The following is a 21,526-nucleotide window of genomic DNA, read 5'->3' on the forward strand; positions in this document are numbered from 1 at the left end:
TTGTTGTCTTAGATACAGTATGTATTCTTTTATTTTATTTTTTATTTATTTTTTTCTATGGCAATCATCTGCAGCAGCGACAAAAGTTCAACAGTCGAACAGTCAGAATGCCCTCCAACAAAACTACTCCGCCAACACTAGGCATGATGGAATTACTGTTGGCCTAATTGGCCATAAGCTTTTTCGACCTTCTCCAGATCTAATGGAACTTTTGTTGGGCTTTGGTCTATGTGACTGCACGACATCATTGCCATGTGGGCGTTAAATGATGCTTGTGATTTCGCACGTCCTTGGCGAAAGCCGCGCAAGGAGTGACACCTCACAGTCACAAGTAGAAATCGTGGTGCAAGGAGCCCAAAGTGAAATCACAATGGTAGCACGTTGCTACTCGGCGACAAGTGAGGTCAAAGGAGAGCAGGAATGGTCAGTGGGCTGGTGCTTTGGTTGTCTCTTGCGATCCCATTGTGGTTTCAGTCCTGGTCAGAGCGGAAAACAACATCTTGGTGCCTTCGGTCTCTGTCACGCTTCTGGTATGGCCTTCTGGTATGGCGTTGTAGCCGTTGATACACAGATCTAGGATTCATTTTTTTTTATTGGGACATTGAAATGTCACTTGGCAAATCAAGTCAATCAATAATAATATCTCTGTTGTCTGTGCTGCTTGTCACCCGGTCAGTTTCTTTAGTATACCCCCCACCCCCCTTCATGACTTGCCTCATAGTGCATTACCATTTTTTTTAACTGTCCCAAGCAGCCTGTTGCCATTGAAATGTAGAACTTCCTCCTTATTTAACTTGAGTTTTGGACAGTAAAAAGCATCGGGCTTGCGATCAGTCCTTTCAACAAGCGTTATTTATTTATTATTATGTATATTTGTTATTTATTTAGACTGGCTGTGCATTAGAGAGCTGTCCGACATGGTGCACCTCCCAGGTGGTGCCAGGTGTCTCGGAAAGAGAGATGAACTGTCAGCTGATAACGTGATGGTTGGAAGCATGACTGCGGGTGTCCGTGTGAGGCAGACGCAGACTTTGCGAGGCCCCATCGGTAGAAGATAAGGTGTTGACAAAAGGCCCGAGCCAGACTGATAGACATCACGCAAACAGCCAGACGAGAAGCATACTTTGGGTGCGTGCGTGCGTGTCTTGTGACCTCCACACTTTGAGCACCACCAGATTGCATCATGGCACCTCCTCTTTCATTCGAAGAGCGCTCTACTTGCTTGGGTGGCGTTTAAGCGCACCCTCATACATACTTGCGCTGCTCTAATGGTTTGCACTCTTGTTCTTATCGGCGGCATCCATTTATACCTGAACCCCCCCCAATTCACGCAGACTGACAGATGGGTATTCTGGGCTGCAGTCGTCTTCACCAGTCTTAGAGCAACAGAAAGTAGTTGTCGCTTTGAACCCCACCTGTTTTCATCTCCTCAGTGTGGGTCACTACACTGAACCCCCAGACTCCTATTCGCCCTCCACCCAGCCCTTCAGGCGGGCTGAAAGGGCAGCTTCTGTTAATGGAGCACTGATTGGGTTATAGCCATAATTATCTCTCTTTATCTCTCAACTCCGGGCCATTAGCAGGATGGATGTCACCCCAGGCCTTCTCCCAGTCATCCAATAAGGTTCTGTCGAGATGATGGAACGCATGGGCTAAGAGAGGTCCAGGAAATGCCATTACACCTTTCCTTCCTTTACGGCACCTATCAACCAAAACATATTTGTTATGGAGATGAGTGGGGTAACTGAACCTGGCTAAGAGAAATGCCCACAGAGGATCACGTATCGAGCAGAAGCTTAAAAAAACAAAAACAAATGTAACCTGCTGAGGCACTCGCTAAAGCTTCCTGCTTATTGGCAATGCAGGAAACTGTTCAGGAGCTTTTCCTTTCTATAAGTATGTCGTAGCGTGTGCCGTACAATATGTGCCGAGACTACCAAGCACATTTGGCGTTCGGGTGCTGAAGTGCAAATGTTTCCCGTCTCCTCATTAGCACTCAATTGCGAATGGGTTGCTGCCGCAGCGAAATCGGTAACGGTTGACATCTGTGTTTAGCCGTTTGAAACGCTCACTGATTAGCACTGACACGCGAGGAGGGGAAACAACGTGTATACAGTGGAACCTCGATTTATCGGATTGAATGGACGCAAGAGTGATCGGTTACAGCTGATTGTCCATTAAATTGAAGTACTTTTTTTCACGGTCTAAAAATGCCCAGTACATTACAAAATTATTGTAAATAAACATAATAAAGCTTCAAACTGTTTGAAAAGTTGTAAAGGTTGTCCAAACATACCTCGCTAATGCGTGAGGGTGGGGGAGGGGGGGCAAGCCAATGTAGCAGTCTTCATCTTTACTTAGTGTTCCTTCTTGGAAACATACAAATGGACTCAAATGGCCTCAAATGTCTTGTCTGTTTTGTTGACTTCTGCTTTCACTTCTGTAACACTTTGATGTTTTCTTTGAAATAAAAAGTGCTATTTTAATTAATAAATTGGCCACGGATTGAATGGACGCAAGAGTGATCGGTTACAGCTGATTGTCCATTAAATTGAAGTACTTTTTTTCACGGTCTAAAAATGCCCAGTACATTACAAAATTATTGTAAATAAACATAATAAAGCTTCAAACTGTTTGAAAAGTTGTAAAGGTTGTCCAAACATACCTCGCTAATGCGTGAGGGTGGGGGAGGGGGGCAAGCCAATGTAGCAGTCTTCATCTTTACTTAGTGTTCCTTCTTGGAAACATACAAATGGACTCAAATGGCCTCAAATGTCTTGTCTGTTTTGTTGACTTCTGCTTTCACTTCTGTAACACTTTGATGTTTTCTTTGAAATAAAAAGTGCTATTTTAATTAATAAATTGGCCACATGGCCATTGGGGTTCATGTCCAAATATGGACAAAAAGCATTTGCTACACACTGCTACTCTTTAAAATTGGTCTGCTTGTTTCCTTGTAACTTCTGGTGGGTGATTTTTTTTTTTTTTAATTTGAAAAAGAAGTGTCACATCTAGTGAGATGCCGTTAATGCTCCTGCCTTGTTGCATTACCACAGTTGGCTGTTATGTTTTTCCCCAATAATTTTACAAGCATTGATGTGTACAACTGGCAGCTAAGCTTCTGTCAAAAGTGGCACAATGGTAACCGTAGCCTGGGCCACATCGCATGCATTGTATTTCACACGTTTTTCCCTACTGTTCAAAAATTCAATTACCTCTCCCACATTTTGTCTGCAGACGGGCTCATCTGCGGCTGTGTCTGGAGCGCTTGAAGGCCCTCATCCCACTGGGGCCGGACTGTAGCCGTCATACCACCTTGGGCCTGCTCAACAAAGCCAAAGCACATATAAAGGTGAGCCAGCTTTTCGAAGTACATCCATCCATTTTATCTACTGCTTGTTTACTTGAGTTCCCCGTGAGCTTCAGCCGATCCAAGACTGGCTTTAGTCACTTCTCCATTGTACTGATCCCACACTGAAACGTCCCTGCTCAGCCCTGAGTGAGCGAGAGTCGGGTTACGACCTGGACTAGTTGCTTGTCAAGCAGTCATCAATGAACGTAACTTGCATTTGCAACCTGAGAAGTGGCCACCGTCTTTGTGAAATTTTCTAAAATTAAAAAATGTTTGAAAAAAATCCGATGATCACTTCAAATCCCTCTAAAGTACTAGTGCTGAAGTAGATGACCGATGCTACTTTGCTACTCCCCACACTGCTCTTCTCCCTGATATGTTTTCTTTGCGCTAGTCAAGTATCGGAATTTGAAACTGTCATAAAATGTTAATTTTGACCTGTTGACGTCTCGGAATTTTGGCCTGCCCGAGGATTTGGTGAATGTTTTTAACTGAAACCTGTCAGCCAGTCAGCATAAGAGGTTTCCCGAATAGAAAATGACATGAAAAGGTCGAGCAAAACTTTGAAAAATAATGAAGTTATACTGTTTTACTCTAATTTGAAGGTCAATTTTGACCAGATTTTCTCAAAGCGACGTCACATAAAAACATTCCTCCATTCCCCCCCATATTCCTTCAGCCGTCTTCCTTACCTGTGGATGCGCCTAAATGTAACTCCGCCCCCTTTCTCTCCCGCTTCCAGAAACTTGAAGAAGCGGACAGGAAGAGCCAGTACCAGCTGGAGTCTCTGGAGCGTGAGCAGAGACACCTCCAGCGCCAACTGGAGCTGCTGAGAGGAGGCGGAGGTGCGGCCGTGGAGGGCGAGAGGATACGCATGGACAGCGTGGGCTCCACCCTCGGCTCCGAGCGCTCTGACTCCGACCAAGGTCCGATGTTGTGTCTACTAGTAACAAAGCAGAAATCATCTTGACAGATTCTGTGAAATTAGTTGAGCCTTGAGTGAATCTGTTGAGCTATCACTTTCAAGATAGTCACATAAGATAAGAATTGTGGACACTGTATCACAGGAAGACTGGGCAAATATGAGTCGAAGTAAGACAACATTTGTGCTGGCCACCAAGGTAACCAAATGCAAATGGTGTGCTCACTAGTTACGCGGTAGCTAACATTTGAAACTCAACCCAGTTTTTTCTATCAAATATTCAGTTTTGATATTTCAAAAAGTCTACAACCTTTAACCTTGAAAATGATTAGCGATAAAGGCATACCGTAAGTAAATATTGCTTGTTGGAATTTTGATATTTTGGCACCCTTAAAGGGCGGCAGGGCACAGTGAGAGAGTGGTTGTCTCCCAACCCAAAGGTTGGGGGTTCAATCCCCAGCCATTGTGACCTTGATGGAGTGTCCTTGAGCAAGATATTGGACCTCCAGCTGCTCCTGTTGCTGTGTCATCAGTAGGTAATTGAGGAAACCGTGTAAAGTGCTTTGAGTACCAAAGGTAGAAATTAATTTTAATGATGCAACAACCCATGTTGTTCAGCGAAATTTTCAGTCAGCGATGTTTTGAAGTGATCTCGTGAAGAATGCAGTCATTTAACTCTGTGATAGTCAGAGAGGAAAAAAATCGATGTGGCTGAGTCTGTACAGCCAAAGTGTGTGGCATATCATCAATTGACACTCGGTGCCATGGGAGCTCCATCTCAGACATGTGGAAGATGCACATTTTAGACCACATCGTCAATTGTCCAATCCATGCCGGTGCCGATCAAGCAGTTGACGTTTCCTCTCTTGTGCGCTCGTCTGTCATCACAGAGGAGATCGAGGTGGACGTGGAGAGCACGGAGTTCTCCCACGGAGAGCTGGACAGTCTGAGCACAGCCAGCACCAGCGACCTGGACGACCACAGCAGCCTGCAGAGCATGGCCAGCGACGAGGGATACTCCTCCTGCAGTGTCAAACTTGCCTTCTCCTCCTAGAAGCTACACAACGCCGCCGCCAACACCACCGCAAGCACCTCCTCCCCATCCTCGCCCCCCTGCTGTTCCCTGTCCTCCCATCTGGTGTATCCGTGCACCCGTCCAGCCGTGCCCACAGGCATCTGTTCACCTGCTTACAGTGTTCCCTCACCATACAACAAAAGACAGTGTTAGAGCGGAACCTAATATCTTGGACATAGACTTTCAAACTTTTTGGGTCTGTGGACCACCTACAGGGGACACATTTTTGCAAGGACCCACCTCTTAATCCTTATGCCAACTCAACATATTGTGCACTAGTCATTAGTGTCAAAATACTTCAACCTAAATACAGGCTCTCCCCACTTCAGTCGAGAAAATCCATAAGTAATTGACTCGTCCTCTAAAAAAAGGGTTATCATTGCTCAGAGATGCCACAAGAAGGTGGCAAAGCTCTGCTTTTGTCAGAATGAAGCTCCCCAATTCACTTCAATATAGTTCCTTAGCACTGAGATGCCATAAGATGGCACCAAAACAATATTAGTATTGCTTTGGCCTGAGCACAAAAAAGGGGAAGTAGGTGAGTTTTTCAGCAAATAACAAAAGATGCGTTCCAACAAAATTTCAGTGAATGGCATATATGCAGGGAAACACTACTCAAATATATTTTCTTAGTTCAGTGGTTCAGGGTTAGAACCACTTGAGAGTTATACAGATTTATATGATGCCTCACAAGTAATTGGTTTAGTCTGCTGGTCCCTGTACGTAATCATGCACTTTCCCCCCACCAAAAAAATAAAACCACATAATTATTTATTGCAAATCATTTCCCAGCTCACGGACCCCAGTTTAAGACCCCTGATCTAGGACCCCCACAATTTGGTTTTAGTCATTTTAGGAAGACAAATGGCAAAATACTCCCTTGAAAAACCCATGCATACAGACAACTATGACCCAAAACGCACTTCAAGCCTCTTTGCTATTGAAGTTGCTGTAAACTGATTGGTGCTTCGGCCTTGGGCCCAGCCAATGGAAAGCAGACGTCGCGGCAACATCACTCGACGCCGCCAAAGACGCCACATCTGTCTCATCTTGGACACTTGACTCGGTGCTATTGCGGAAGTCCTCCATCAGCTGGGAAAGCAAAAAGCGTCTGCTTCCACACGCTAGCGCGGAGCAAGACGGCCACACAAAAGTCATTCCTTTTGAAGGCGGCTCGTTCTCTCTCACGCTCTCTTTCCCTCTCGACAAGCGACGGGCGATCCTGCACTTAAATACTTTCCAGCTGACGCGACCCAAACAACAGCGACAAGATATGTTGGGAATAGACGTCCACCTTCTCTCCAGCAGTAACAAGCAATAACTCTTCATCTTTTCTCCCTCTGTGACCGTCCAAAAAGAAGCAGTCGTTTTATTTTTTTTTCTTTGTACATACAGATAGCTTAATAAATTAATGTTAAAGATGGAAAAAAAAAAGGTAGAGCTCATGGATAGAACTTTTGCCTCTGTTGCTGACTTGTGTTTATTGTGCATTTGAAAGTCCATATTTGGAAGCGCGGTGGGCGTGGCTTGGACACTTAGTTTTTCCTGGTTGACATCCTACAATTTAATTATTGTGTTGCTTTCTGGTGCTGCACAAGGTTGCAGGATGGAAGCTGCAGAGTTTAATTTATTTCACGTGATATTCTCTTGGAATGTGTGCGTGTGTGTGCATGTGTGCGTATGGCATTCCACTGGTGGTCAGGTGATCCCACGTGTTGGGGAAAAGAAACGGGTTGTCAAAGTTAGCCATCCCAACTCCACTGGCATTAAGAATTGCACTTCGCCCCCCACTTTTCTGCCCTTTTGATTTTTAACAAAACATCTTGTGAATATTTATTTCTCCATCCCTCTATGAACCAATATAACACGGGGGGGGAAAAAATAACTTATTTTCATCCTGTCTTACTTTGACTTCATTTTCAATGCGTCGTCCTCATTCCTTATTTTAAGAATAATGTATTTTATGTTTTATTGGTCTTTTGGGGGATTTGGGAGGGTAACATAATGTAGCCATTTGCTTTTGCTTTTGATGTTTAGTCGATGGACACTTGAAATGTAAGCGACCCCAAAGCTGCTCTTAGTTGCTGAGCCTATTTCGAGTCACCTGTCTAGTTTGGAGGTTAACCCCCACCCCTCTCCGCCCCTTGCCAGCTCCACACTCCACACTCAGTCCACATGTTCTACAACAGAATTGGCTTCCCTCCAATCCTGGCCTGCCAATCGAGTGGACACAAGTGTGTGTGTGTGTGTGTGTGTGTGTGTGTGTGTGTGTGTGTGTGTGTGTGTGTGTGTGTGTGTGTGTGTGTGTGTGTGTGTGTGTGTGTGAGGGCTGAGGTGCTGAGGTGCTGAGGGGTGTGGGTCATCACCACGGGCATATGCTGAGCCAGCTACTACCCAAACTGGGGTCTTTCAAAACACCACTTTCCTCTTTGGATTGTATACTCTTGACTAGATTTGTCCTTGTAGTTGACAACGCGTGTCTTACACTTACAACACCTCCATAAGGGGATTCAACAGAAAAAACAAGAGTAGATTTTGATCTTGTTAGTCTTGTTGGCACTGAATTAGAAAGTGACCACTGGTGCTTGATCCTCCAAACAGAAATGCCAAAACCACGTCTGAACACTTCAGTGTCCTCTCTCTCTTTCTCTCTGCCTCTCTCTCACTCTGCCTCTCTGCCTGAGGGACAGTTTACATTGATTCTGGCCCTCTGTGACTTTTTAGCCATCTTTGTTTCCATTTCCTCCACGTTGCTTTGACACAACTATGCTGTGTCACATCTCCTTGGAAGCTGACTGTCTGAACGCTACAAGGTGTGTCAGAAAGGTTTCAGGACTTAGTGTCACAAAAGATTTTTCCATTTCAATGTGGGTCAGACAAGACAACCAGCACATCTATCAAGTGATGCTCCAGCCTTTGCTTCGTTCAGTGTGTGAGAAGAGGCGAGAGTCCTGAGCATCTGAAATGTCGTGGCGCAGAAGAACCTTGCCGTGGTGAAGGAAGCTCCCTACTCACCTGACCTTGCTCTGTGATTTTTTTTCTCCCGACTGTCTTAAGCTTAAGGAGGTCATCAATGAAACCTGTTATTTCAGATGTCACGACACCAAAATGGCAGAGACATCAGAGCAGTGGAGGAGCCTGGAAGAATCGCTCCAGGAGTACATGACAATGTGGCACTGAAGGCAGGCGAAGTGTGTTCAACTCCAGGCTATTAGTTGCGCAGGAAAAATGTATAGTTTGGATTTAAATTGCGATGTGTTGTGACACAAGTCCTGGACCTTTTCTGACACGCGCATAGTTTTTACCTCTGCAGAGGTTTTGGTTCCAAACAAGCAACCTTGAGTGTGTGGTTAACTTTGCGGGCGGGCTCTGCTTTTAATTGTCCAGGCAGCCCATAAAAAATTGGGTGTTGCAGTGTTTTTGTTTTGCTTTGGTAAACCACACTCCATTCCAGTGTTGGTGAGGAAAACGGGTCCATGAGGTGAAGTTAAGGCAACGAGACGCGTCCCTTGTGGGGAGTCGTCCTGTTGTTCTCAACCTGTCCTTTGTAGAACATGCACTCCGATGAACGTGTTTTATTGCAAAGTTGGAAATGCAATACTTACAATAAAAACGAGATTTTCAAACCTAAACCCCAGACTCAACCTTGACTTAACATGACGTGGACATTCATCGGTGATCGATGTTTAGACCGTGCGCTTTAATTGAAGTTTAAGAAGGATTGTGAATTATCGCTTTTTCATGCACATTAACTTTATTGTAACTCCAAATCTAACCAAATTGTTTTTAATACTTTACAGTCAAAAGTGTATCACACGGACATCACTAAATTGTAGGTTTCCTCACTGGAGATGCTTTGGCCTTTACCATATGTAGGCACGTCTCTTCCTATCTTTGCAGAGGTTCCACTTTTTTTTCTTTTTGTTTTAACTGACAGATAATCCAGGCCATTTGTCATGAGGTACACTAAATGCTGAAGCGCTACAGAAAATGGATGGATGGAGGCTGTCTCCAGTTTTTTTTTTCCCCCAGCACACCTGTCTGAGACCTATCGTTTCTTTAGACGCCTGACGCACAGTAGCACACGTCATCGTTGAGCCTTCAAAGCTATCTGCATGGCAAAGGTGGCGACCTTTTTATTTCTGACTTTTAACACACCACGGGAACATTCGGCGCAGCGTGTAAAGCCCCCCCAAGTATTCACGGCTTGTGAAATGTGCTTTGACGGCGGCTCGACCTCCCGTGTTGAACAAAGGCGCCGTGACACACTGCATGGAGAGTGGAGAGAGTCCTTTCAAAGATGATGTCAATGTCAACAAGTTCCTCCTGGATCTCAAACAAAAGAAAATCCACTTTAGAGTGCAACTGCAAAAGGTCAATATACGCCTTCAAAATAATGACACTTACTCAAGGCAAGTTACACACACAAAAAAAAAAAGTTGCCTTTAAAAGACAGATCCTTCGTTTCGACCGACATTACCGTAATGTTTCTAATGGTGGTGTGCAATGGTGCGAACAGGATGTTTCGAATGTTTTACCCTCCCTTGTTTCTAAATAGGATGCACAAAAAGCAAACGATACGTTTGAGCATTATTTTTTTTTTTGTAAAAGTCGAATTTTTGACAGCGCAAATACACGATGAACGAACAGTGTGCACTTAGTGTATGTAATTAAGAACCGACACCAAGCGGCACCACAATCCACGCTCAGTTACGGCAGTGTTATGTTTATTTTTATATTCACTGCCTGGAAGTGTCGTTCACGTAAAGATTTGCATTGGGAATATTGCTGCGTTAGTGTAGGTCGGTGATAGACGACGCTAATTCCGATTTCTAAACAAGGTTCGTCGTAAATGGAGGACACCTTGTTGTGCGTGGGACAACACAAAAGTACATTTGCATGCCGGTGCCAGCGTCTCAAACGGGTGACATGCGTCCACCTAGTGGATCAAATGACCTACTTTGCCTGATGAACAAGTCTCATTTTTTAGAGATGTGTACGTGGATTTCCGTCGTGATTGGTGATAGTTTTCTAACATAAAGCCGCGTTAAGATTTTTCTCGAAAGTGAACGTGCACAGGTTGGGAAAACGTTAATGCCGATAAAATTCAGAATGCTGTGGCCATTGCTTTGATATTTTCAGAGGTTGAGGTGGACATAAGGTGGAGATGTGCGTGTGAATTTTAGTGGCGACTGGTCGAGGTTTTCTGATACGTTAAGCTTTTTTTTTACATCCACATTAAGCCTGTTAGACTGTGCTGCCAAAAAGCATATTGATATTTACCGACAAACAGTATATTTTTACTCCGTGTTATTTTTACATTCCACGACCGACAATGTTGTTGTTGTTTTAATTGCAGTAATACCCGCAATGCCACTAGGTGGCAGTATCGCACTGCAAACACCTGGCTCTTCTGTCTCCGTGACCTGACACTCACTCTTCAAAGTGTAAGTAATTGGACATTTTATACTGTTGTTTACTATTCTGTGCTTAAGTTTTCTTTATTCTGGGCTGGAAGTACAAAAACATGTTGCCATGTGTGAAAAAAACCCATACTTTCTTTATTCTAGGCTTGTACTTGCTGGAAATACAAAAAGATGCTTACCATGGGTGAAAAAAAACATACTAAACTACTCTTATACACTGTGCGTTATTTACTAGTGTAGAATTTTTAAATTAGAGCATTGTGCATAGGTGGATACAAATAATTATCCATAAATATGGGTCATATTCATATAATTTGATCAATACTGGCAAAGACATACCCAGGGCTGGAGTGGGACTCATTTACCTAATGCTCTTAAGCAAGTAAGATTAAGTCAGCCAGGACTGCTCTTTCTGTAAATGTGCTTATTTTGAAAGCTACTCACACCACTTCTTGGTGCACTACTTAGCCAATTGGCGCTAACTTTAAAACAGCAACTGTAATCGAAGGAGATTTTCCCATCAAGCGTTGTTGCTGTTACAAGTAATGTTATGTCATGTCATGTCATGTTTATTTTGAACATGCAAATGATGTACACCACATTCATGAACAAGCAAAAAAAAAAAAAAAGCAATACAACAATAGTCATACAAAATGTACAACACAGAGAAAAAACACAGCAATTAAACTGAAATGTCTGAAAAAGGGTGCAAAAAAGTGCAATCTATTTAATCCCACCCCTTCTCCATCAATATTAATCAGCTATTTATCTACCTCACAATTTAATATTACTATTTTCTTAATTATATCGCGCATAAGTTAACCACATGCATATGTATTCACATATATATTGTACATATCTCCTGTACGTACACACTAACATATAACTTCATGTAAATGTATACATATTCAGGAAAACATCAATAATTCATAATTGTGCATAGAAATATTAATACATCAATGGATAGGCCACAGAAACATGCAAAACAAAGAAACAAATGCTGGCAATCAATAAAACTCATTCTGATATCTTGCGAAATACGTGTTTTGAGAAGTGTTTTTGAATTAGTTTATGTTTCAACATTCTTGTGCGCCTCATTCAACCTATTCCACAATGTGACACCACACACAGATAAACTAAAACTTCCAGTGTGCGTACTTTTGAGTCTTGAAATAAAAAATTTGTACAGACAGGGTGTGTTATGGCAACTCTGTAATCAATCGAAATAGAAAGCCTTGGCCTGCGCTTTACTTTCTAGTTATTGGTATATTCTGTAAAATCATTAAAAATGTGATTTAAAAATAATTTAATTAACCTTTGCATAGCACTATACAGCCTTTTATTGGGATTGCAAGAATTTGAGCTATTTTTTTCCAATTAAATTCGAATGTAGCAAAAAAAAAAAAATAGGACATCAGATAGAATGTTGTTCAGATTACCTTTTCATACAAAACATTCATGAGCGGGCACCTGATTTTCCCTGTAAACAAGGCTTAAAAAAATAGACTTTGCTGCCAAATGAAAACATTTCATCCATACTTTGTATTTGCTGGAATAAAATAAGAGAGGGCGTGAGGGTTGGCACGTTGGAACATCACAAACGGGGAGGGGGAGGATGTTGGGCTCTCTCCCCCCCTGCCACCCGCCTTCACTCCCATCATGACTCATCCTCTGGAGCTCATCTTGTAGTTGTTTTCCAACCCCCTCCTCTTGCCTCGCTGGAGACCATGCCACCAATTACGGGGCTGAAAGTCCTCAGTGGGAGACCATGGGGGACTGCCAGGAGGTAAAATAAAGGAGGCCAGCGGGGCTGTGTGATAGAAAGGGTGAGGTGGCTGAGGCTACTCCACTCACAAGCGTGAGTCATTGTCCCCAAGGCGACTGGTCCCTTTCTCTCTCTCTCTCTCTCTCTCTCTCTCCACACACACATACAGACACACACACACACACACACACAGACACAGACACACACACACACACACACACACACACACACACACACACACACAACACCAGCTAGCTATCGAACTTTAGCTGGCTACTGGCGGCTAATCAAGTTGTAGAGTCGCTTCAAAATCAGTAATCATTGCATCCATGACGACGAATCAGACACAATTCTGACAAGGGATGCTGAGCTAAGACGGAGAAGCCGTGCTAATTGCTAAGATGACCCAAGATTGGAACGTAACCGTTTAACACTGCAATTACAGTAAGCGCTTGGGCGATTGAGCACACTTTTGGGGGTGCTGGAACCGCATTAAAGCGGAGCATATTGGATCCATTGGATCTTTGAACAGTACCCAAGCATGGAGCTGCAAATGTGGAATAAAAATATTTTGAATTGCAAATACGTTCAAACGTACTCGCAGATACGTATGAACGTCGTAGGCTGAATCATACACACGTAACATTCAAACGTACTTGCAACTACGTTCCAACATATTTAAATACATTCAAATGTAGTACTGGCAAGTATGTTGGAACATATTTGCCCGTGATGGCCAATTATTGATGATGGGACAGCCGACAGAAATAACAAGATCACAATTGTGAGGCATTTCGAGCTAAACAGTCCAGAGTGATCGTCATCTACAAAGTAAAAGACTTTTTGATGTCATGGCCATTTTTATTCAAGTCACCGCTGATCTCAACCCCACAGAGCGTACTTATAAACGACTGAATACAAAACTAGACCGAGAAATTAGTGGCAACAGAAGGTGGTTTCAGTCAAGGCTTCCTGTCTGTAGCAATCCGCCGCCTACACTACCTTCCTGTGTGCCATGCATTGTGACAGCTGGCTAGTCATCCATAGTTCAGTAACAAGGTCTCGGTCTGCTTCACACACTCAACCCCCCCGTTTTGCTGTCCTTCAGCCGGATTGTTGCTGAATGGGAAGTAGCACTTTGCTGATGAGTGACATGTCATTTCTCGCAAACGCGTGCGCGGAACGCACACACACACCCATGCATACTTCCACTGAGCTGACTTGGTGACCATTTTGCACGCTAACCTCGTTTAACATTCAAGGTGAATGTTGTTAAGCTTTGCTCTTCCTCCACACTTTGTCATGTGACCATTATTGGTTCTTCCTCGCCCGCTCCTCGCCATCTATGCGCAGTGTGCCAACCAGAGGCTTGTTCGCAGCCTCAAAAGAGGTGACGACTACTCAGCTGCTAGAGGATGGCCTCCGGCTGCCTTCGTTCTCGCGACTGTATTTATTCACAAACGTGTCTTCTTTGCACTCTTTGCTCCTGTTCACACTTCATGGCTCTCTGACAACGAAGCGTGCGTCATTTGTGCGCATAACCAATCCAATGGGGCTCCACCTTATTTGTTGAAGCAATGTGTGTGACTTGAAAAATAGAGGGGCATCTAATAATTGGATTAACGGAGTATACCACACACGATTATTATATATATTTTTTTGGTAGCTAGAACTACAAAACCTCTAATTTGTTTGTATTTTAAAATAATGGCGGTTCTACGAGTAATTCATAAAACCGTCATTCAACACTCCCAAGATACACACACACACACACACACACACACACACACACACACACACACACACACCACAGTGTGGGATTGACTGGATAGTGCTAGTAGGACTGGTTCGGGTGTGACAGGGTACTCTAACACGATGCCAGTTTGACTGAGTTTTTGTGTCACTTTTTCCGAGTTTGAATTATGAGGTTCTACACGATTGGATTGCCCCTTGCTAGTTTGCTTCAGTGCGCATATCTTGGAACGTGTTGACGTTCTCGAATGATGTGTCTGCACTTCCCGTTTTTCTCCAATGAGAGTTTGCACTTTTTGTTTCTGCGAATGGTGTTAGCGCGGAGAAGAAGTGACGGATGGGCACGGCAGTTGCAGCAGCTGCCCGAGTGATGTGTCAGATGATATTCATCCACACTCGTGTTGTTGAGTCATGCTTGCAAGCCTTGGCAGGTGATGTGTGCCGCTGCAAGATGAGCACGATCTGTCAAAAACGAGATCGCAGTAGAGTCCTCTTTGTTGAACCCTCTGCGTAGAAAGATGTCAATTCAAATGATGCTAATCATGAATAATTTATCAGAATCAACTGATGACTAAGAAAATAGAGATGGCATTGATATGATTTATGGACAACCAAGTTGTTTTAAAATTTGGAACAGTGATCTGGTTGGGTTTGACTTTACACCATGTCTGACTGTGTAGGCAGGATGGTGATAGCTGCGTCACATATATTAAGTGGGGTACACACATGCCATCAATCTGGTTAGATTTGAGCATTTTTCGTCAAAGTCAAAGTCAAAAAAGGCCCAATCCCCCAAGTAATATGATCATACTTTCTTGTCCTTGTCAGGAGTCTAGCTGTAGTATTTTATACTAACTGCAAACTTTTTATAATAGACATTAGAGGACCAAAAGGCAATATGTTAAAATAGTCAAGACGAGACAACAAACGCATGAATTATGATATCTGCAATACTAGCAGATCGGATGGGATGGATCTTAGCGATACTGCCAAGGTGAACAAAAAAAAAAAAAAAACGCAGTTCACATCATATTCTTAATGTGCATTTGAAAAGAGAGTGTTGAATCAAATATAGCACCGACATTTCTTTTGCAGAATCACTTTGGGTGGTGTTATTAAATAGGTGCTGATGACAGAGTGCGGCCAATAATCAAGGTTAAGAAGTAAAAAATTGAAAGACATCCATTGTTTAATCTCAGCAAGAAAAGCCTCTAAATTACAGCAATTTCGCGAGTTTGTTATTTCTAAAGGGATATATAATTGGGTATCATTGGCATGACATTGAAAGCTAATGGTATATTTACATATAATATCACCAAGCAGAAGCATGTAGATGCTCAACAATAGAGGGCCAAGTTCCAATCCCTGGGGGAACTCCACTTGTAACATTACAAAACTCAGAAGTCCCATTGCCATGGATAGCATGGTGCGTCCTCTTTGAGAGGTAAGAACGAAACCAAGAAGGCGCTGAGCCGGAAATACCAACACACTAATAGTATGTTATGTTCGACAGTGTCAAAGGCAGTGCGAACATCAAGTGATAATAGTATTGATGAGGAGTCGGAGTCCATAGCGAGGAGAATAGTCACTTTAGCAAGGGTCATTGTTAGTGCACTGTCAACCCACTATGTTGCTCTAGCACACTAATGGGTGTTCAATTTTCATACTTTTGTAAATGTTAATTTAACACTGGGTAGTGTGGATGCGTACAGACACTTGGTTGGTGTTAAAATTAAGACTCTTTGTGTTGAATTAACACCAGCAGATTTGTAGTAGACTTTAACACATACAGAGCAGCAACACATAAAAGTAGAGCATACGACAAATACAGTCGGATATTCTCTCTCGCTGTGGTTTTAATTATTCCTTTTTTCCCCCCAACTGTCTTTGAATGAAAGAGTTGTTGAAATTTTAAAAAGTTGAGTCTGATTCACCGTGCAGATAAGCAGCTGGTCTGTTTTTTTTTTTTTTTTTTTTTTATGAATGTAGCTGTTTGTCTGTGATAGAATGAGGGCATGACCATCGCGACAAATGTGGCAGTGATGCGACGCGGGCGCATCACTGGAGCAAATCAACCACAAGCATGTGACTTTAGGCCTTCCTTGTGAAGACTTTTCTGTCAAATATATCATCACGGGGATTCAATAACTCGGATAAATCGGATGGATTTTTAACACTGCCATTGACAAGTATATTCGCCTATTGATTTTTTTCATTGAAGACGTGTCTGATGCTCCTCCACTTTCAATTTTAAACTTGGGAACAATTTCACCGATGCACACCCACTAGACGATGACACCAATGCCCCATTTTAGACATGAGGTGAACACAGTTTGCACAGCTGCATTTTGTTTCTACCTACCTCTCTTCTACTGCCGTTTATCAAAGAACAGAAGAACACAAAATCAAACTTTTAGGGGACGGTGAATGCAGAGAGCCTATTCCTTCATTTGGTAGTTTAGTGTATAGATAATCATTGACCAGAACATCCTGTGGGTCTTGAAAATGACAACATGCTATAAAATGGCTGGCAGTGAAGGAGTATAATTGTAGAAAAGTATTAATTGTGATGAAGAAGGGTTGGGGGGGGGTGGCTGATGAGTCACTCATGTTGCTGGTGTGTCAGTCACAAGATGCAGCATCAGCCTCAGGATTTCTCAAGTTCTTCCAGCTTCATGTGCCTGTGTTTGCATTCCATTCCAAGTAAATGCCTTGAATATGATCGAGGGTCTGAATCACACATAGCCAGAACAATGCTTTACAACACAAAAAAAGGGGCGGGACTCATGGAGAGGTTTTACTGTCACTGCATCACCACATGAGGGTGTGTCGAAAAAATGAGAAAAGTACTCTATATTTTCTAATCTTTCAAATTTTTTTTCTTTTTTTTTCTTTTTTATTTTTTAAGGTGGGGAAGGGGAGCTGTTTAAAATGATCAGGTTTGAGTGCAGGCAGAACAAAGCACATGCCAGTCTGAACCACAAAACATACTCAGAATATTGTAACAGACCGAGTTGATGTTTTGCAGTAGTAGTTATGAGTGACTCAATGTTCACGTGTGTAATTAATAACCGGACACATGAGCAAGCACTAAGACATGATGCAACAGGAACAACATGAACCAAAATGCATTGATCCATTTTCTTCATTGTTTCTCCTGTTCTGACTTTGGACGTCAGGGCAAGACAAGGCAAGGCAGCTTTATTTATATAGCGTATTTCATTTCGGAAAATGTTTCTTTAAACTTCAAATCATTACAAACCAGGGATTTGAAGGGAAAAAAAAGCGAACGACTAAGACCCGTTTTGCCGTCGGCCCTTCTTATCACCGCGAGATGTTGCAGATGAGAAAAACTGTAAACTGTCAAAGAAAAAAAAAACATGTTGAGTGCCTTTAATCAAAATATTTCCTTTGGTCTGCGAGATTGTGTCCCACCAAAACCCAAGACATGTCCACACAGCCCACTGGATTGTTCTGCCACCCCTGCTGTGCCTTAATGAGACACTTCCCTTCACGCAAATGTGCATTGTGAGTTCTCCAATGACTTCTTCAGAGCAAAGAGCGTGTGTCACAACAAAAGTACGGCCACACGTGTACACGGATAACAGCTGACGTTTTCTTCTACCTATCCTCCGGGATATTGTTGTAGCACTTGATTATAAAAATGATTATAACTACATCAAGAACCAGCAGGAGCTCACCTCATCCTCTCTATCGTGGAGGATGTGAGTGAAATTCAAATGCTCACAGTGAACGTGTGTGTGTGTGTGTGTGTGTGTGTGTGTGTGTGTGTGTGTGTGTGCGTGTGTGCGTGTGTGCGTGTGCGCGTGTGTGCGTGTGTGTGGGGCGTGCCTAAGTGCGGTCTTAATACCTCAGTGAGTGCATGTGCGTAGCTGTTTTGGGCAGAGTCCTTTGTGTGAGGGAGTCTCTCAGACATGCCATTGTTATTTCATGCTTCTTTGTCTCCGAGCAGCCTTCAAGCAGCCGCAACACCCTTCACAACAATAAATAACTTACCTCAAGTTAGCATCGGCCCGATTAGATGCGAGACTGTGGCAAATTGGCAATGTAAGATCGTGTTCGCCTGACACGCGACGTCATTCGCACCAAATCACGCCGGCATATAGCCGCTAATGAGACCTCGCTGGTGTGACACAGTGGCATGTTGATTAGAGAGTTAGGTTGTGCCTCGCTCATGTTTATGTGGTCCAAAGGAAATGACACGAGCTGCATGCATCTTAATTATGCCTACTCTGGGTGGCCATTGTTATATCTTCAGCAATGACGGGGGGGAATACACGCACAGCTCTCATTGTGATGCAAGAAAGTTCTACAAAGACAATCATGATCACATTGTTCAAATGATACCACTAACCAAGCATCTTTGTTTGATTTGACAGAGATTTTATTTTTAATAGCATTATACTCTGCAAGTCTTTCTGTCTGTCTGTCTGTCTGTCTGTCTGTCTGTCTGTGTGTGTGTGTATACATATATTGAGACTACAATTTCACCAACGCCATCAACTGAAATGAAGGGGAATCACAATCATTAGCACTCACTGCTTTAGCGACAACAGGGGGAAAGTACTGCGGGGGAAAAGCTGGATTTTCACAGCATAGGAGGAGTGACACAATTCCTATTTTTTGGCGCTCAAGTGACACAATTCCAATATGCGTCACGGCAGCGTATAACGGGGAGGTTGGGGGTTGGCGTGTGGGGGGAGGGTGGAATTCTCAGAATCTGATATTCAGAGATCTGACCTGACAAGTCTCAGATGTCTGCAAGTGGATTTAAGTGACAATAATAAAATTTTGAATAGTTGGGAAATTTTATTTGCGTAATCTGTGACAAAATTGTGACGAGTTGAAATGACAGATATTAATATCTGTTTTTTGGTTTTAGCACGAGTCAAAAGTGAACGACAGAAATCCATACCTGTCAACCTCGGCTAATAGCTGCCCTTATAAATTATTACGATTCCCCTTACAAAGCAACAAAAACCCGTACAACGGCTTACCGCGCATGCGCACATCATGCTTTATCAATCCGACAGTTCGCAGCGATGAAAAAAATATGTGATTGAGGATTACTTTTGCTGGTTTGCCATGACAATAGTAGCGATCGACGACGGCATTGTCGTTGGCTACCAGCAGGTGAGACGATCTGGATTTGAGCCAAAATGGTCTTTGTGAGATCGGTTCAATTGGGTTTTGTTTAGTTTTTTTGTCCCCGTATAAAAGTTGTAATACGCCGTACATGATTTGAAATGATAAAAAAAAAACGTATAAAATACTGGGAAAACGTACAAGTTGACAGGTATGGAAATCTGAAACATGATTCCACCTACAAGATTCATTTACAATACTTTTGCCATTCACGAGATGTATGGAGTTTCTCATTCCAGATATCGACTATTCAGTTGCAGATATTGAATTGGGGATGTCTGTCGTTACAGATATCTGCCGTGTCATTTTAACAATCCATCCATCAATCCATGATCTGAACCGCTTTATCATCACGAGGGTCACGGACATGCTGAAGCCTATCGCAGCTGTCTTCGGGCAGTAGGCGGGGTACACCCTGAACTGATTGCCAAACAAACATCTGCTCTCACAATCACACCTCGAGACAATTTTGACTATTCCATTCACTTGCGTGCATGTTTTTAGTAAGAATTTATGGATAACTGATATCCCAAATGGTCTTTTTGACTTGGCAAAAGTCATTTACAGATATCTGCGTCAATGCGAGCTTGACATTATAAAAAATACATTGATTGGTAATGTACACCCCTGTGCCTGCCCAAACAACTCGAGTGAACACATTCGAAAGCATAGACATGGAAAAACACCCCAAGTACCGAATTGGCCCGAATATAAGACGGTGTTTTTTTGCATTGAAATAAGACTAAAAAAGTGGAGGTCGTCTTATATTCGGGGTCTAGACATTATACCCATTCACGACGCTAGATGGCGCCAGATATCATTGAAGCGAATGCTGAACTTGACTCCCCAGGCCAAAGTGAACCCCTGCCACGAAGAATAAAAATAGCTTTAGCACGAAGAAGGAAAATAAAAAATAGCGGTAAGAAGGAAAAGAGAAGAAAATAATAGAAGAGATAACAGAAAATGGAGAAACGTAGTGACAATCTGGAGGAAAGTGGGTCGAAGATCGGCCAGGTTAACCGGCAGCTGATAAGTTATGATGTAATTTATATTTCAAAAACCAGAAGCCATTCATTTACGAATGTGATTGCACTTTAAATTTGAATGAGGCAAAATAACATGCTTTTTCTCTCAAATATATTGTTATAATCATTGGTTTCAGCTGTACTGTAATTATTTTCTGTATAAAAATGTATTTGGTATTCAAAAAGTCTTTTCAAACTTCAGTCTTGAAAAAGAGGGGTTCATCTTATAATCAGGGCCGTCTTATATTTGGGCCAATACGGTATGTTACATTGCAGGTTGATCAATTAATAAAAAATATATGTATGTTGACAACTGCTCCCACTGGAGTAATGTGGAATTTACTATTGTGGATATTTAAAATCAATGGGACAAAAGGTCAGACCAGGCCAAATTAACAGGATGTCACATACGGTATATATTTGTGCCATTATTGTTTTCCTTGTGTTGTCACCTCATTGTGTAGCTATTTAAGTGCAATTTGGGCATTCAGCCTGTTTCCTGTGTTCCAAAAAGTAAACACTCTCATATCAAATGTACAGCAGAAGAGTCAATCTTGTCTGTCATCTGACAGCCAATCGGGTGAGTGCTTGCATGTCAGGCTGCGGGTGAATCCTGACAACAAGAACCGGTTTCGGTTCCGTGCAGTTAAACCACACTCGGCAATCTGTGAGGCGAAACTCAATGGATGACAGTCCGAAAGATCTTTCTTTTTCTCTATCATCTGATTGAAAAGAGGATATTTCGGATGGGCGTCTGTGCATGTGCGTGTGACATCCATGTTAATGTTTTGACAGAAGATGAGTCATCGCTTCATTATACATATCAAGACTTGCAGAACGTGTGTGCTTCTTTCTTCCCATGCTTGCTCTTGACTTTTCCCCCCCAACCCCCATCTTGCATTATCTCTTTGGTAATATATGAGTGTGCCCCCAGGCCTGCATGGTTCAGCAAAACCAATCATATCCAATATTTCTAGTCACTACAATACATGAACCGTTTCAAAAATAAATCACCACCATAACAGAAATGATCAGAGACTCAA

At 42.7% G+C, this 21,526-nt stretch overlaps 1 protein-coding gene and 1 long non-coding RNA gene across 6 annotated transcripts in view; one reads left to right on the top strand and one right to left on the bottom strand.

The window, feature by feature from the left end:
- Positions 1 to 8,981, top strand: part of mxi1 (max interactor 1, dimerization protein) — a 32,617-nt gene extending 23,636 nt beyond the window's left edge. For 2 of the 5 annotated variants that reach the window (XM_019876723.1, XM_019876727.1), the window contains exons 4-7: positions 3,238 to 3,352; positions 4,095 to 4,278; positions 5,165 to 7,599; positions 7,684 to 8,981. In XM_019876723.1, coding sequence (XP_019732282.1) covers positions 3,238 to 3,352; positions 4,095 to 4,278; positions 5,165 to 5,328 — 463 coding nt within the window. In that variant the 3' untranslated portion in view covers positions 5,329 to 7,599; positions 7,684 to 8,981. Of the gene's footprint in view, positions 1 to 3,237; positions 3,353 to 4,094; positions 4,279 to 5,164; positions 7,622 to 7,683 lie in introns of all 5 variants that reach the window. The other 3 variants (XM_019876726.1, XM_019876725.1, XM_019876724.1) reach the window with 3 other exon arrangements.
- LOC109519885 (uncharacterized) lies at positions 835 to 3,293 on the bottom strand. The gene is made up of 2 exons (XR_002169051.1): positions 3,216 to 3,293; positions 835 to 1,702 (listed from the first exon to the last, which is right to left on the bottom strand). It is a non-coding gene; the product is annotated as an uncharacterized LOC109519885 (long non-coding RNA).
- Positions 8,982 to 21,526: the final 12,545 nt, after the last annotated feature.

Source organism: Hippocampus comes, unplaced genomic scaffold (assembly GCF_001891065.2).
Source record: "Hippocampus comes isolate QL1 unplaced genomic scaffold, H_comes_QL1_v1.1 scaffold51, whole genome shotgun sequence".
Taxonomy (NCBI): domain Eukaryota; kingdom Metazoa; phylum Chordata; class Actinopteri; order Syngnathiformes; family Syngnathidae; genus Hippocampus; species Hippocampus comes.